At 29.2% G+C, this 16,492-nt stretch overlaps 1 protein-coding gene across 1 annotated transcript; it reads right to left on the reverse strand.

The window, feature by feature from the left end:
• Positions 1-585: 585 nt before the first annotated feature.
• LOC140184185 (protein FAR1-RELATED SEQUENCE 5-like) lies at positions 586-1,050 on the reverse strand. The gene has a single exon (XM_072234486.1). The coding sequence runs from the start codon at positions 1,048-1,050 to the stop codon at positions 586-588; it is 465 nt and encodes a 154-aa protein (XP_072090587.1).
• Positions 1,051-16,492: the final 15,442 nt, after the last annotated feature.

A 16,492-nucleotide genomic window follows, 5' to 3' on the forward strand; every position in this document is an offset into this window, starting at 1 on the left:
AGCTCCGTACCGACGGTAACCCCCAAGCTTGGAACTTAACTTATTCATAATATGCCAGATGCATCACCTGTGGCGTGTGTCGGGTAAAGTATTTTTGATTGCACGGTACATGGATCGACATTGATCGGTTATGATACACTGTAGAGCAGTTCCCATGCACTTGACCCATTGGCTAAAAACCCACTCATAACTTGCGATTTCCTCATTCCCCAACAAAGCACAACCGATGAGGGTCGACCTACCATGGTGGTTGACCCCAACGAACGACACAAATGGTAATCCATGCCTACCAGAAAAACCAACCAGATGTAAGAAATGCCAATCACGATCGAATAGCGTTTTATCAGGAAAAGGAAAAAGCACCAACTTAACTACTACGTACCTATTCCTTCTGTAAGTGCTATCAACTGACACGACGTTTCCATAGTATTCATACGACGCCCTACACCTTGCATCGACCCATTCTGCACTCTTAAATTTACACTCATCGTCCAACTCCACCGCGTAAAAGAAGTTCGGATTGATGTCCTTCATTCTCCTGAAGTAGCTCATCATCTCCCTAACATCCGCATTCATGCTGCTAGTTCAGAGCCTTGCTGTTATATAATTTCTTAAATCCTTCTCTGAGAATCCCAAGTTAGAGGGGCCACCAGTCTCATTTGACAAAGCAAGGAATGTCTTGTTTGGTCGAATCTCAGCCTTATCATTATCCTCGATCACGCACTTCTCATGCATAGTCAGTTGCCCATACTCATGGTAGTGCACTGCCTTTTTTGGTGAACAGGGGTGAGAGTGCGTCAAGTCAACCTTGAGCAAAATCCAGTCTTGCACGTCTTTATCAAACTTTACATATATCATTGCTTTGCACCCAGTAGCTGAAATCGTATTCTTCCGCGTTGGTGCTTTAACACGAGACTCACGGATCCCGTCGCGATTACAGTGTATAGCTTGGTTAATGGGAGCCTTTGTGATCTTATCAAATGTTGTCGTCCTTATCTTAGTTGTAAATCCAGCTTTCTTTGCATAGGTCACATAAAAGTCATGAGCCATCTATAACTGAGCAAACCGTATTCCAACTCTTGGTATCTCATCTTCTTGTAGGCAACCATGATCTGGTAACTATATTTTATATTAATTCGAACGAAAAATTAATTACCATTAGTTATCAAATCAAACATGAACATTATGAGTACACAAAAGTAAGCTAGACTCCAATACCTCATCAACAAGCTCCATCTCTTCACTTCCAACATCTGTAACATCCGACAATTGCGTGGCCTAAAATTCCCACACAAACAGAATAACCAAAAGGAGGTAGATCCTAATCAAAACTCATTTCAATAAAATCTCTAAAACAATCACCGAAAACACATCAACAGCTACAAAACAAGCAAAGAGATTTTTTTTCATTTCATGTATTATTTAATTAATTTTCACCATTTATTTGTTTTTTTTTCTCATTCAATGAAAATCATTAGGAATTATTTGTTCCATTTTGGCTAATAGTTAAGGGCCTTACTCACCCTTTAGTGGCTTCTTTTTTCACTCCAGCCACAAAATTCTTTTCCTGTATATTTACATACACACTCTCGTTTCTTCAGATGCAAGAAGAACATAAGCACATCATTCATTAACTACATAATCCCATAAGCATGAAAAATATTAAAATAAAAGGCAGGAAGCATATGAGCATATAACTAAAAAATATGCAGTGAGCATATATACATACCATTACATGATTAAAACACTAATATAAGCATGAAAAATAACCAAATAAAAGGCATGAAGCATATCATCATATAACTAAAAAAATATGCAGTGAGCATATAAACATACCATTACATGATTAAAACACTAATATAAGCATTTCATGGTTAGCATGTTGCAAATACAAGTAGCATTCACTTCAATTCAGTAAACAAATTCAGCCACTGAATCACCCTATGGTTATCTATTTTAAATACTTGCTTGATCATCACGTAGGGATAATATACGGACACCATAGATAAAAATGTATTCATATAAGTATACCAAAAAATTAAATTATGCTATCCCATCATCCATATAAGCACGTAAGTCCATAATAGAATGATTAGCAAATAAAGATGCCATTTAAAATGAAGAGAGCATAGATTCATATACAAAAACACGTACGAAAATATGCTTCCTGGATGTAATCATATACGCATGCAATGGTTAATTAATTTTAGCTAATCCTCAATGCATGTAATGATACCATTAAATATAAAACAAACATAAATTTATTTGCATCTCAACTGATTGCTTACAATTGCATGTTTCAATAACCATACAATTAAAGTACTCATTTACATTGTGACTAAACATAAAAACTAAACGCACAATAAACATCCATGGCAGAAATTAAGGATCCTAATTGCTCACTTTGTTCGACTTGTGACCATGGCCTGCAACATTGCCGGCTAAGTTTTCTTGTTCGTATGATAAATTTTCTGAAACGTCAGAGGCTACACAATCTAGCGGTTCCACTATATCGACCTCCATTAATGAATTTTGGCTAGGTGAAGTGCATAAAGGAGGATCCTCGCTTGAAACACGTTCTTCTTGCGATTCTGCCATTCTGAAGGAGTCAAAACCGGCTGCGTTTTGTGTGGAGCAGAGTGCGGCGTTGGTTGGTTAGTTGTTATTGGCGGTGGACTGTTCAATCGTAGCTGAAGGAGGAAGCCGATCAACAGGACGCAGTGTTGGGCAGTTGACTGCTCTGGAAGGTGGAAATTAGCGCATGGGGCAGCCGTGTAATCGAGGAGGAGATGCCGCCAGGGAGATTCTCGTTTTAACCTAAATAATTGATTTGAATCTATAATTAAGAGTAATTTTAAATGGTTTCAGATTTCAAATTAAAAATAATATGAAATTAATTAATAACCCATTATTTATTTTTAATTTCAATTAAACTCCATTGTATGCATTGTACAATAAGTGTATTGTTTCCTCATACTTTTCCTTAAATTTTTTATAGTGGTTTCTTAAATAGAATGTTGGGTATTATAATAATTTTTGCGTTATTTTTAGCGTTGAGTCAGTTGTCAAAATATTAATATAGCTATTTTTTATTATTTTAGACAATTTCAACGACTAAATAACGTAGATTCATTTTAATTTGAATCCTATTTAATTCCTCTCTTATTTTATAATTCTAATTTATATAGAACGTATTTTTCATTTTTTTCTTCATTTCTCTTTTTTCTTTTTCTCTATCTCTTTAGATCAAGTACTCATTCTTATACTAGTTGCTCTTTTGAGCTCCTTCATAAAATCCTAATTACCAATTAGTAAAGCACTATTTGTTTTCGATTTATTCGTATGTTCTTCCTTCATTTGTCCTTGTTAAAATATTTTTTGCATCTACTTTTGCTGTATGTTGCGCTGTGTTTACTTCAATCTGTGAGCTAAACTTTTAAATTAAACTCGCTTTATTTTATTTATTTTATTTCTTGAATTCTGCATTGATGAATATGAGCTATGGTTTAGTCCTTCATATAAGGGAATTTTAATCGTTGAAGTATTATGTTATCTATTTTTGTTTTGGTTGCAATGTTGCAATGCTATGAAATGCATTGAAAATATTGTTCACTTCTATTAAAGATAGTTCTAGTAGTTTCAAATTGATTTAATTGAAAAATATTGTTCAATTGAAACCATATATTCACTTTGTAAAAATAAAGAGATGGAGAAGAAGAAAAAAAGAAATAAAAAGAAGATAAAAAACACACTTTGCACATTTAGGATATTGAATTATAAAATGAAAAGGGACTAAATTGGGTCTAAATTAAAATGAATTCACGTCACTTAATTGTTGGGACCGTCTAGCATTATAAAAGATGACCACATAAGCACTCTCACAGCTGATTTAACACTGAAAATGACACATGAATCATTATAGTTCTCGGAGTTTTATATGAGAGACCAATATAAAAAAATTTAGATCTCGATAGCCATTTTTTGTAATTACATAAATTTCAATGACTATTACGGGATTTACATTCTAAAGTGGTCTTAAAATTGGCATTATGAATTAAAATTATCTCTGAAATTTTAATTGTATTAATTATGTTAATATGTACTATTAATAACATATGTCACTTTATGATTTAATCACGTGTAATAGTATGATGACGAGTTAATTTGTAAGACCTAAAATTTTCGAAAAATCTTATTATAAGCTAAGTTTAATTTATTTATTCATTAAAAACTTTATTTTTAGATAATTTATTCAGTAAAGTACAGTTGGGAGTTGTGATGGTGAGCTATGTTAAAGCGTGAAAAGTTGAAACCTTAAGGTTTGATGTAAAAACTAATTAGTACCACGGATGTATAAGATATGTGCAACAGAATGAAATCATGAAATTAAAGAGTAAGAACGTTTTTGGGGTTAAGGGAACAAGAGCGTTGGCCTGTCTACCACATTGCTTTTGCAAACACCTATCTTAAAAATTGTACCTTATTATGTTTCTTCAATGTTTGATAAATTGTTAACACCATATAACCTTTGTTTTGAGCCTATCTTGTGATTGCTGCTTTATATCACACTCTTCTCTTATATCTAAGTCTTATGACTTATTTGGTATTTAAAAATTTATATATATGCTAAAACTTCATGCTTTTCTAAAATATTCGAAAGTAAAATATTAAAACTATATAATATCTTGTGTATTACTTTAATTTTTGAAGACGAAAATTTTTATAAAGTGGATAAAATGTAAGACTAAGAATTTTTGGAAAATCTTATTATGAGCTAATTTCAATTTATTTATTAATTAAACACTTTATTTTCAAAAATTATTTTATTAAAGTAATTAAATCAAGTTTTGATAATTAAACTAAAAATTTTACTTAATTTTATAATTCTTGAATAATTTTATATATTTAAATTATAATATTTAGCAATTGTAAAAGAATAAGAATTTTATATGATTTAGTTTAAATAATTGAGATTTTGGAATTTAATACTTTAATTTTTATAAACAAAGAAAATTAATTATATTATCTCCAATTTTAAATTAGAATACTTGATTAAAAGCCAATTAAAAAATCGAGAATTAAATAATACTTTTAAAGTAATTTTAAGGGATTAAATTAGATTTTTAATTAATACTGATGGTTTTCAGTGGCTAAGAGAAGGGGGGTTGAATCTTAGCCCCCTTTTTGCGTGGTTACACTTTCTGGTCTTTGAGGAGACTTTTTGATTTTTGTCTCGCCCTAGCCACAAGACTTTTATTTTTGTCTCGTCACTTGGCACGAGATATTTTTGGTTTTAGCTCCTGTGCAGCAGAAACAGAAATGGAGTAGAAGAGATAGAAAATTACACCCAGATATATCCTGGTTCAGCTACTGAGTGCAGTGCAGCCTACATCCAGTCTCCATCACAACAATGATGGAATTTCACTATAATCTTATAATCTTCCTGATTATAGACTGTAAAATGCTAACCCAACTTACAAGGGGATTCCCACAGAATCATGAAACACAACATAGATGAACAAAAGAACTCTAAGGACATCTATGGCTTTTTCTTTTAATTTTGCACTCTCTGCCTTTTTCCGCTCTATGGCTTTTTCATACAAACCTCACTGTTTGCTTTTTTCCATGAGACTCAAGACATGACAAAATTAAACAGAAAAATACTAAACAGAATACATTGAAGGAGAAAAAAATATGTAAGCTTAGGTAGCTATGAGAATCCTGTGCCTTGCACTCTCACTGCTTACTTCTAACTCCTTGAATCAAACCGTGACTATTCACCCCTTTTATAGAGAGGAGAAGCCTTCACAGTTGAAACAAAAACCAAGCTTAACTTCTTTTTCTTCACCCATAACCGGTTCGGCCAGAGAGAGAGAAGAGGTAACTCATGCAAAACCCAACATGCAAATACCTCTAGTTCTTCTTTGGTCATCAGATTCATCAATCTGAGCGCTCCATCCTTGGCTTGCTCTCCAAGATGGATTTCTGGCCCTTGATGCTTCATGATGATGATGGCTTCATCTGCTCCAATCTCTGCCTCTTCCATCATGTAGCCACCCTAACTACCTTCTGTGGTGGTTGAGCAGAATCAGAGACAAGCCATGCCTCCAAGAATCTCCTCCTTGCTGGCCGAAATCTTCTTCAACCATTTTTGGTATGGAGAAGCTAAGATCCCATCACAAAATCTTTCCACAAGTGATAAGAATCTCAGCCACAGCATACTTTTTGTTTTTTTTTCTTGCCATCATTGAAATGGTCTTGTAGCGTGCTCTTCTTTCATTTCGGTGGCTAAGTTTTGCTTCCATGGTTTGCTGTGTAATAACCGAAGAAGAGAAGAAAAGTGATGAGAGAAAAGATAAAATGTGAAGAAAAGCAATCAAGTGTGTCTGAACAAATTAATTAAAATGAGTTGCTTTTACTTTCCTTGCTAGAGTGGCGTGTAGCATTAAACACATCAATCATGTCACTCATATTGTCTCTCTCATTTATGTTTCCAATGCTACCAAGTTAAAATTTTGAAATCCATCTTTAATGAGAAATGGAATCCGTTGGAAGGCACAAGGCAAATCATAACATTTGCTTTCTTGATGGATTTTTTTTGGATCAAGCATTGAATCACTTAGCATAGATCATAGTTGGGCTTTGGAGCAATGAGATTCATTCTGGCCCAATAATAAGAATAATAATTCAGCCCCAATAATCAAAGCACTTTTGCATCAATGCTGAAAGTTTTTATAAAGCATTTTGGGCTTGCAACATTTTCTTTTATTTTCGGTCCAGTGCTAAATCTGCATAGCAAAAATTAACTTGATCACCATATATGAATTAATATTTTTGCAATTAATTAAATTAATAATGTTTAGTCATCACAAATGTTAATTTAGAGTTTTCCAAACTCATCAAATACTTTATATCATAATTTGATTAAAATGACCAAATTATCCAAAAAAAATTTCAAATTGAAATCCTAACCCTAATCTTAAATCTATTACACACACACACACTCACTTCCACCCTTATCCACAACCACCATTCACCCTCCTTTTTACCCTTTCTTCCTCGATACACACAAAACAAAACCCAAACATACGCAGAATGGATTAAGAGAGAAGAGAGGAGGGTTGCGATCAGAAGAGAGGAGAAGGAGAAGGTGACGGAACCGACGGGCGTCACTTCCACTGCCGTCGTCAACATTGCTCAGAGGAGGAGGAGGAACCGCGTGAGGGAGCTCAGTCGAAGAGAGGAAAGCCGTCTGAGTTCACGTCATCGTTACACGCCACATCTGGTTAAGGTTGTGAGGTCCTCGTCGTCGTGTCACATCCATCATCATCTTCGCAGGGTCCATGTCGTCGTCAAATCTGCACTCTGTCGAGGAGAGAGAGAAAGCAAGCGCAAGGAGCCGTTCTGTCGCCGAGAAGAGAGACAACGTGTGAGAGGGAGCTTGTCGCCGCCAACTTCATCAGATCTTCAGCGCCGAACTCGTCTCTATCACTGCCATGGAATCAGAACGGAGGACGCACGAGAGGACTGCCGCTGTTCTGCTTCACCGCTGATGGGTGAGTCTGCCACTGAAAACTAGACGCCAGGAAGAGAGAAGGTAACGGTGGGAAGGGATGTTGTCGGTGTGGTTTCCATTGTTGTTGATTAGAGGTTGCCGCCAAAGCTGCTACTGCTTCGTTCTTGGTTCCTTTCTTTATACGATGAGTTGTTTTGCTCCGAAAATCCTTTTAATCGTTGTTCCATTATATGTTGCTGAGGAATTTACGGCGTTCTTGTGATAGGATCGAGTTCTGGTTATTGCATGTTAGTGATTTTAAGTTGTTGTCATGGCTACAGGTATAGTGTAGCTGTGGTAGTAGCTGCCGCTGATTGCGGGCTGAGAGAAAAGGGTTCTTTGACGCGTTTGGTTTATGGGTTTCGATTATTCAAAGTAGGGGCACTTTTCTTAAACTTATTTTACTTTCAAGAATTGTCACAAGTCGCTATTAATGCGAAAAGTATATTTTTGTGATTTTGTAAGTCTTATGGACTGAATTAAGTTACTTTGGATGATTGTAATTATTTGTCTAGTGAAATTATTGGCTGTTTGAAAAGGTTGAATATTTTGAGTTATTGATTTTGTTAAATTGACAGTTGTCGAATTGATTTTCTTGAGATTTAAAATGTTTTAATTTGTTATTGAAAATGAGTTAACTTTTGAAAAGATTTAATATTAAAATCTAGTTTAATTCTGAAAATGATTTGATTTTAGAAATGATTTAATATTGGAATTGATTTAGGTTGGAAGAGATTTAATATTGAAATTTAGTTTGATATTGAACTTGATTTGATATCGGAATTTGGCTTAAAATAAATTTGAAAAGGATTTTATGTTTGGAAACAGTTTGATTATTGAAAATGATTTGCTATTTAGAAATGATTAAGAAGGATTTGAGGAATGTTTGGATGGAACCTGAGCAGGGTGGAAAAAGTCCGAGTTTTAGAGGAGATATTGTCGAAATTTTTATGAAAATTGGAGGTTTTGTTTGAAGTGGTAATTTAGAAAGATTTGGGTTTAAGGATTTTATGATTTGATTTTTAGTTATTAAAAAAACGAATGTGTTTTGAGTTTAATTTATTTAGAAAAGAATGAGTTAAGTTTTGAGTATGAATTTTTTATAAAAGATTATGACATTGAGACATTGTTGACCCTCTGTCACAAGATGTGACCAGGCACTTTAACTTGTCAAGTTCCTCGTGGACATGAATATATATATATATATATATATATATATATATATCTGAGCTTGGGTTGTCTCACCCATGGATAAATTGAGCTTGACATTTTTTTCAAGGATATTATTGAGTGGGGATGCGTGCACAGAGGGATATCCATTGTTAGCTACCAAGACATGTCGGGTTGGCTATATAACCGACAGATGAGACTTATTAGCTATAGGACAAGCATACATCATATGCATTTGTATGTTTTACTTGAGTGTGCATGGTTTTGGTTTGTCTATTTGTTTAACTATGCTTATCTGTTATTTGCCGTATTTGTTGTATTTGCATCCTATATGTGTTTTCCTTGTTTGTATTGTATGTGTATGCAACTAAGAGATCCCTTATGCTGGTGGTGGTGAAGTTGAGCATTGTTTTCCTGATGTAATGATTTGATTGTTGATTTGATTGAGTTACTTGAGCTGGGGGCCGTGATTGATTTCTGATTGAGGTTTTAGTAAAGTATGAAAAATCAAGCTGGTTCAGCATAGACTTAATGAACATATGCTTGGAACATATTGATCATTCATACAGTCTAGAAAACTAATTAAGATTTTCTTATAAGAAAAGAAAGGTTTTGGATTTTCTGGATAATTAAATATTGATTTTTGAAAAAGTTTTGGATGATTAGCCGTTGGTTTTTAAAAGATTCATAGGACGAACGATAATCACTGCTTTGAAATCAATTCTTTTCTTTATACGTATTTTCTTATGATAATTCTTAAACTCTCTACTGAGAACCCTTTCGAGGACGATGTTCCTACCCCCTACAATTTTATCTTTTCAGGACGGACGAGGAAGCCTGCAAAATTTTTGTTAAGTTATTAGATATGTTGTTTTTGTTTGTATACATATGTTTTAGACTTTTCCTCGCCTTTATTGTTATATTCTTGTAAGATGGATAGGAATCGTGACTGTAATAGCATGTATATATATATATATATATATATATATATATATATATATATATATATATATATATATATATAATATTTGTAACTTGCTTGAATAAGAAGTTTTATATATATATATATATGTATATGCTTATTTATTTTCAGTTAAAAAGTATTTTCGTTTTTCTTAAAAAGAAAATAGCGAATGGTTTCAAATCAAAGGCCCTATTTTATTATTAAATATATGAAGTCGTTGTAATACTTCTTGCTATTAGAGTGGCACAGCCGAAAGCGTGACATTCTGTTAGTAAGGGTGTTACACGATCAGTGACACGTGACATACTGACGTGTGTCATATGTTACAATATTATTTAACCATAAGTTAATTTATATCATGTGTCGCAACATTATTCGTTCACGTATTATCTACTATGTTATCATTATGCTAACATGAGCAGTTATATTATGTGTCGCAATACTTTTTTTTATTTATAATGTTTAAATAAAAATTATTCCTTAAGAGAATATAAAGTTATCATATTAATTAATCTAGTATTTATACATATTAAACCAATAGAAGCATAAGTTATAGGTAAATACTCAAATGAAGACATTAAAAATATTTTTTTATAAAAAATCTTGTGTTAAAATTGTATTTTATTTATTTGGTCATATTTTTTAAAAAAATAATATTTTTATAATTTATTAAAATTAAACTCTATAATTTATTATCTAACGATAAAAAATATACATCTTTATATAAAAATAATTGTAAAATTTTTATAATAGTATCCACCTAAGTTATATACATACATTAGTATATAGTGTGTATATATTTCTTGATTACTTTATCAATTTGGAGACAATTTAGAACCCACATAAATTTTAAGAAAATTCTTATTTATTCTATCAATTTTAAACAATTTTGATTACCCTATTGAAAAAAACATGTGAAAAACATGTAAATATATACAAATATATAGCGATTGATTTTATCTCTCTCTATATAGCACTTTTGTTAATTATAAAAGAAACAAAAATATTCTATAAATATTAAAAATTAACCATCAAATTATTTATTATATATTTATTTATATTTATATATTTTATATTTTTTTAATAGTATAATCAATTACAAGAATAACCAAATTTTTACAATAGAATAATTAAACATTGCGTATAAATACCAAAAATCAATTATTACCACCATTGTCTTATAATTTTTTATATTTCATTATAAATGTAAAATTAATTTGATTATATTATTTATAAAATTTGATTATACTACTTTCAATTATCAACTTATAAAATTTAAATATTTGGTCATTTTATATATGAATAATTAATTAATTTATAATAACGTAAGATAGACATGAAGAAGTACTAATAATATTCTTTTATATATATATCTATATCTGTGTGTGTGTTTTTTTGATTTTTAATTTTGATGTTATTTTAATTATTACTCTATATTTTTAATTGTTGAGAATATTTTGTACTATGAATAATTTGCACGGTAGACAAATTAACAATGTCCCATTTATTATAACGAATACAATTATGATAATAAAAAATTATTTAGCATATATATATATATTTAATATATATTTTATATTTGAATATGTTTTATATAGATAATTAATTTAGTGGACTAAATTTTTATTTATAAATTATAGTGGTTCTTGAAATTTATAATTTTTATCATTTTAATTCTTTAAATTTAAAATTTATTATATTGGTACTCAAGATTTAGCTCCAGACATTATATTGGTCTCTAAATCGTTTTTGGTATTGAGTCAATAAACAGAATGTTGAGATAGTTCTTATTTATTACATAAGGCTAAATGATGTCGTTTTATTTTGATATTTAAACAAAACAAAAACAAAATCGTTTTAGATAATAGACATAAAATAGTTAGTATATTATATAAACTTTTCTTTGTCTTTTGATTTTTATTTTGTTTAAATATCAAAATAAAATGATACTATTTAACTCTGTATTCGATATAACAAGTCTAAATCAGTTCAGCATTTTATTAGTTAACTCACTGATAAAAAAACTCTAAAAATTAATATGATGCACAAAATTTAATTTCAAAATTAGTATCATGAATTTTAGACATAAAAAACTAAAATAATAAATATTATAAATCTAAAAATTTATTTCAAAGATTTAATCAATTTAGTGACTAATTTTTTTACTTAACATAGTTGTATGAGAATAACTTAGTGAATGGACACATCTACACAAGAGTGACATGGTATCACCGCTAAATTATTAGGTTACAAGCAAGTTATTATTATATAAAAGAAAATCCTTCTATAAAAGTGACTAAAACCTTATGTCTATATTCCATCGATACCTAAAAACTTGTGGGGTTTTTTCTGGTATTTAATTAAAAGAAAATTGATGGTACGAGTACATAGTAAATTTTCATAAGATTGGCTGGCCACATTGAAATGCAGGGATCTGAATTAGAGAGGTCCTTTTTCTGTTGAGGCTGTTTACCGTTTGTGTGTTCTGTCTTCTTGCCATTGTCCCAAAATAGTGTAGAGATCTGTTGCTATTTATTCTTCTTAAATGCTAATTGCTACTTGAGCCAACTCTGTCTTCTAATGAGGCAAAAATATGTAGAATTTTTTAATAGTAATAAACTGTTAGTGGACAAAATCAGGACAAAATCAATAATTGAGATTACAGTTTTCAATAAAATTAATAATAATAAAAGAATCTTGTTAACAAGCATCACATAACAAATGCGGGTAGAAAATTTGTTAAAAGAATAATACGGGAAAGTTTTAATAAAATTTATAATTAAATATAATTTTATAAAGAATATATTTATCAGAGCAAAAAAATTCTACAATCAAGTGGATTATTTAATTAAGTCTAATCAAATTATTATAACTATTTTTTATATTACATGTCACGTATTATATGCGTGTTTTTTTTTATGTTTTTTGAACGTGTTTATTTTTCTTTTTTCTTTCCTTTTTTACTTTTACACTCATGCTGCTTTTCCTTTGTCCTCTTTTCCTTTTTTTTATTTGATTTTTTTTTTCGTATTCTTTCGTTGTTATTATTATTATTATCTTTTTCTTAGTTAAATACCACCTAATTAGTTTAAAAAGTATATCATATTTTTATGTTATACTTGAAAAATTTGTTTGTTAAAATAAAATTTTTTTTGTCACAATTAAAAAAATTTTATACTATTTTTTGATAAATTCTACATAATTTAAAATTCTTATTCTTCTTCCTCTTTTTTTTCATCATCATTATCATCATCTTCTTCTTCATTTTCACCTTCTTAACAAAAACTTATGTCATGATTACAAAATTTCAGTGTTAAAATTAAGAAAATTCTTTTGTCATGGTTAAAAAATTTCGATACTATTTTCTGATAAATTCTGCATAACTCAAAACTCTTCCTCTTCTTTTTCTTCTTTTTCAGTTTAATATTACATAATCAATAATTTAGTGATAAGTGATAACAAAACAAATCTTTTAGTTAGAAACTCTCCTCCCTCATTCTCCTCCTCTTCCTCCTCCTCCTCTTCTTCTTCTTGTTTCACATTCTTATAATTCTTATTTTACTCTCTTAACAAGACCCTGTATTACACTAAGAAATTTCAATGTCAAAATTAAAAAAACTTTTTGTGTTATGGTTAAAAAATTTCAATGCTGTTTTTTTTATAAATTTTACATAACTCAAAATTCTTTTTTCTCTTCTTCTTCATTATTATCATCTTCTTTTTTTGTTCATCTTCTCCTTCTTATTTCACAGTTATCATAATTTTCTTATTTTATCCTCTTAACAAAAATAAAAAAATAAAAAATACATAATATTATAAAATTACCAAGCAGAAGAAGAAAAAAATACAGACAATAACAGAAATAGTAATAAAAAAGATGATAAAAAGAAAACATACAAAAAAAAACTATAAAAAAAGAAATACAGGATATAAACATTCACGTTAATGAAAAATTGAAACATATAAAACTATAAATATGCTTTTATTAATAAAATTAATTTTTATTAGATTTAGATCAACTTAATTAGTTAAACTTAATGATAAAAAAAATTAAATATATAACAGAATCGTTAAAAAGAGTGTATGTTTAGTTTTTCGGCAACTATCCGAACACCTTGACTTTTGGCAAATTAGTAGGCCTTGCCAAGTTGCCATACGAGCTGGTAAAATTATAATTTCTTACTTTATCATAAATGAATCTTTGTTAGATTACTTGTAGAAATAAATATATCCTCACGACCTCTAAAAAGGGTGGTATATAGGCTATAACATGTTGCATAAATGATAAAATAGAGATAATTCTCTTTAAAAATAAAAAAATCATCGTAGAAAGAGATTTTTAATTTAATTATTTTGTTAATTTATATAATTTTATTAAATTTTTATATTTTTTATTAAATTTTTATATTATATTAAATTTTATAATTATATTTTTATTAATAATAAATATTAAAAAAACTGTATATAAAATATAAATTTACTAATTTATCCATTCTCTTTACTTATGAGAAAACAAAGAAAACATGGTGCAATGTTTAGTATTATGCTCCAAACTACCGCATACATAGCATGGTTTTTTGCGCTTAGCTGTTGTACAGTTGCCTGCAGCATGTCCTTCTTCACCACAATTATAGCAAGTTCCTATCCACCACTATTTGGAGCATCAAAATACTTCGGACCCTGTTCATAGAATATAAAGACATACCAAACTAAGCTCCCACATAGTGTAATATAATACTTTCAAAAATCACATTTTAAGACCAATGATTCAAGTTTTCAACTCACAAGGAGCTTTATATATATGTGGTATATTTGCTTTATTTAACAGAACATCTCGTTAATATTAACAAATATAAAAATTTAATTAAAAAATATAAAAATTTAATTAAAAATTCGATAAAATTATAAAAACTAACAGAATAAATTTTAGAATATCTTACCATATATTGGCCTAAAATTGTGTCCTCTCACCATTTTTAACTTCTATCTTTAACCCATTAACAATTTTTTTCTTTTATGTAATCTTTCTCAAATGATATGTTGCAAATACTTTACCATGAACCTCATTTAATAGATAACCGTTGTGTAAAAGACATCTGATGGGATATAATTTATTACATTCACTATCATTTGAAAAATAAAATAGTATTTTTTAGCAAAATATTTTAGTTATGATGTACGGACATTGACACAGATATAAAAGACAACACGATATAAGACACATAGATATATGAATTTAAAATTTTATAAAATACGGAGACACGATATATATATAAAATATTTTTTAAATAAATTATAATAATATTTTGGTATTTTATTAATATTAAAATATAAATTAATTTTATAATTATGTTTAATATTTATTTTTAATTATATAAAATATTTAAAATATATTTTATTTTAATAATTAATAATATATACTATTTCTAAACTCATTTCAAAAATATATATTAAGAATAAGATAAACATGTTGATATGCCATGATATTTAGGTGTGTCCAAATATGTCCAAAAAAATTTTTTTATTTTTGTTGAGATATAGTTGGACACAAAAAATATACGTATCGAACAAATATCGATGAGTGTCATGTGTAAAATGTGTCACACACGCGAACATAACAAATAAAAAAGGTGGCCGTGCTTGTAGTATCTTAGATACCAAGGCCACCCAACTTTTTAGGCACGTGATTGAATTGGTTATTTGACAAAACTAGAATTTAAATTAAATTAATTTTATAGAATTAATTTTGTATAGAAGTAACTTTGTGCTAATATTATAATATTATTTTTGAAATATGGTTAATAATTTTTTTTAATGTTTTTTTAGTATGATTTTATATAGTATTTTTAGTATATTATAATTTATTATTATTATTATTATTATTATTATTATTATTATTATTATTATTATTATTATTATTATTATTTATGGTTAATTTTTTGTTTAGTTTGCTCTATCTAATGAAATCAATAGAGACATTTCATCTTCTCCTTTTCAGCTAATGCACTATGTCACAAGCTATTAAAATTTCATTATCATCTGCCACAAGCTCTAACATGACTATACTCAGTCCATTTGCTAGGACTTCAATTTTGCCATGACTTTTGTTAAGCACAAATAGTTTGACACCTGATAATAATCTTGATCCTAATGAAAACTAATAAGAGATATACTAGTCGAATTAGCATGTTGAAGGTCGAAGAAAGATTCAGTCCAAGTCGAACTAAATAACACTTGAGACATAAATTGTAACTCGCGGTGAAAGTAAACATGGGGTTATTCCTTCATAACCAAGGCATGGTGATCGTTAGTGAGGTTTGGAGAATAAGTAAAATTAGAACTTAGGAGAGAGATTAATAGTTGTTTAGACATAGCTTGGATTTTTTCTATAAATAAGAGGGTCAAATAATGAAAGAGATTCAAAGGGACTTCAATTTTCAATATCTCAAAACTACACTAAAATTTTTCAAAATTCCAAAATTACACCTGCTTCAAAAAAAAAAGTCCTGGAGTGCAAGTATACGGAAGTGTTTGAGGTCAATTCATTTTGTTTTTATTCCTTTTGTCTTTTGTTTTTTGTTTTTTTTTTTTCAATTTAATTATTTACTTACTCGTTTAAGCTTTGTTCGTCTTTTTATTTATTATTTTTAAATATTTCTTTTCATTTACGTCAATTCCTTTTTAAGTTATATTAAATTGTATTTTTTATTTTGTTTAATTAATGGTATGCAAGTCTTGATATTTTAATTAATCTTGACACTAAATTAATAAAATCTAAGTCGAACTCACTTTTTTAGAGAATT

This window comes from Arachis hypogaea, chromosome 4, assembly GCF_003086295.3.
Source record: "Arachis hypogaea cultivar Tifrunner chromosome 4, arahy.Tifrunner.gnm2.J5K5, whole genome shotgun sequence".
Taxonomy (NCBI): Eukaryota; Viridiplantae; Streptophyta; class Magnoliopsida; order Fabales; family Fabaceae; genus Arachis; species Arachis hypogaea.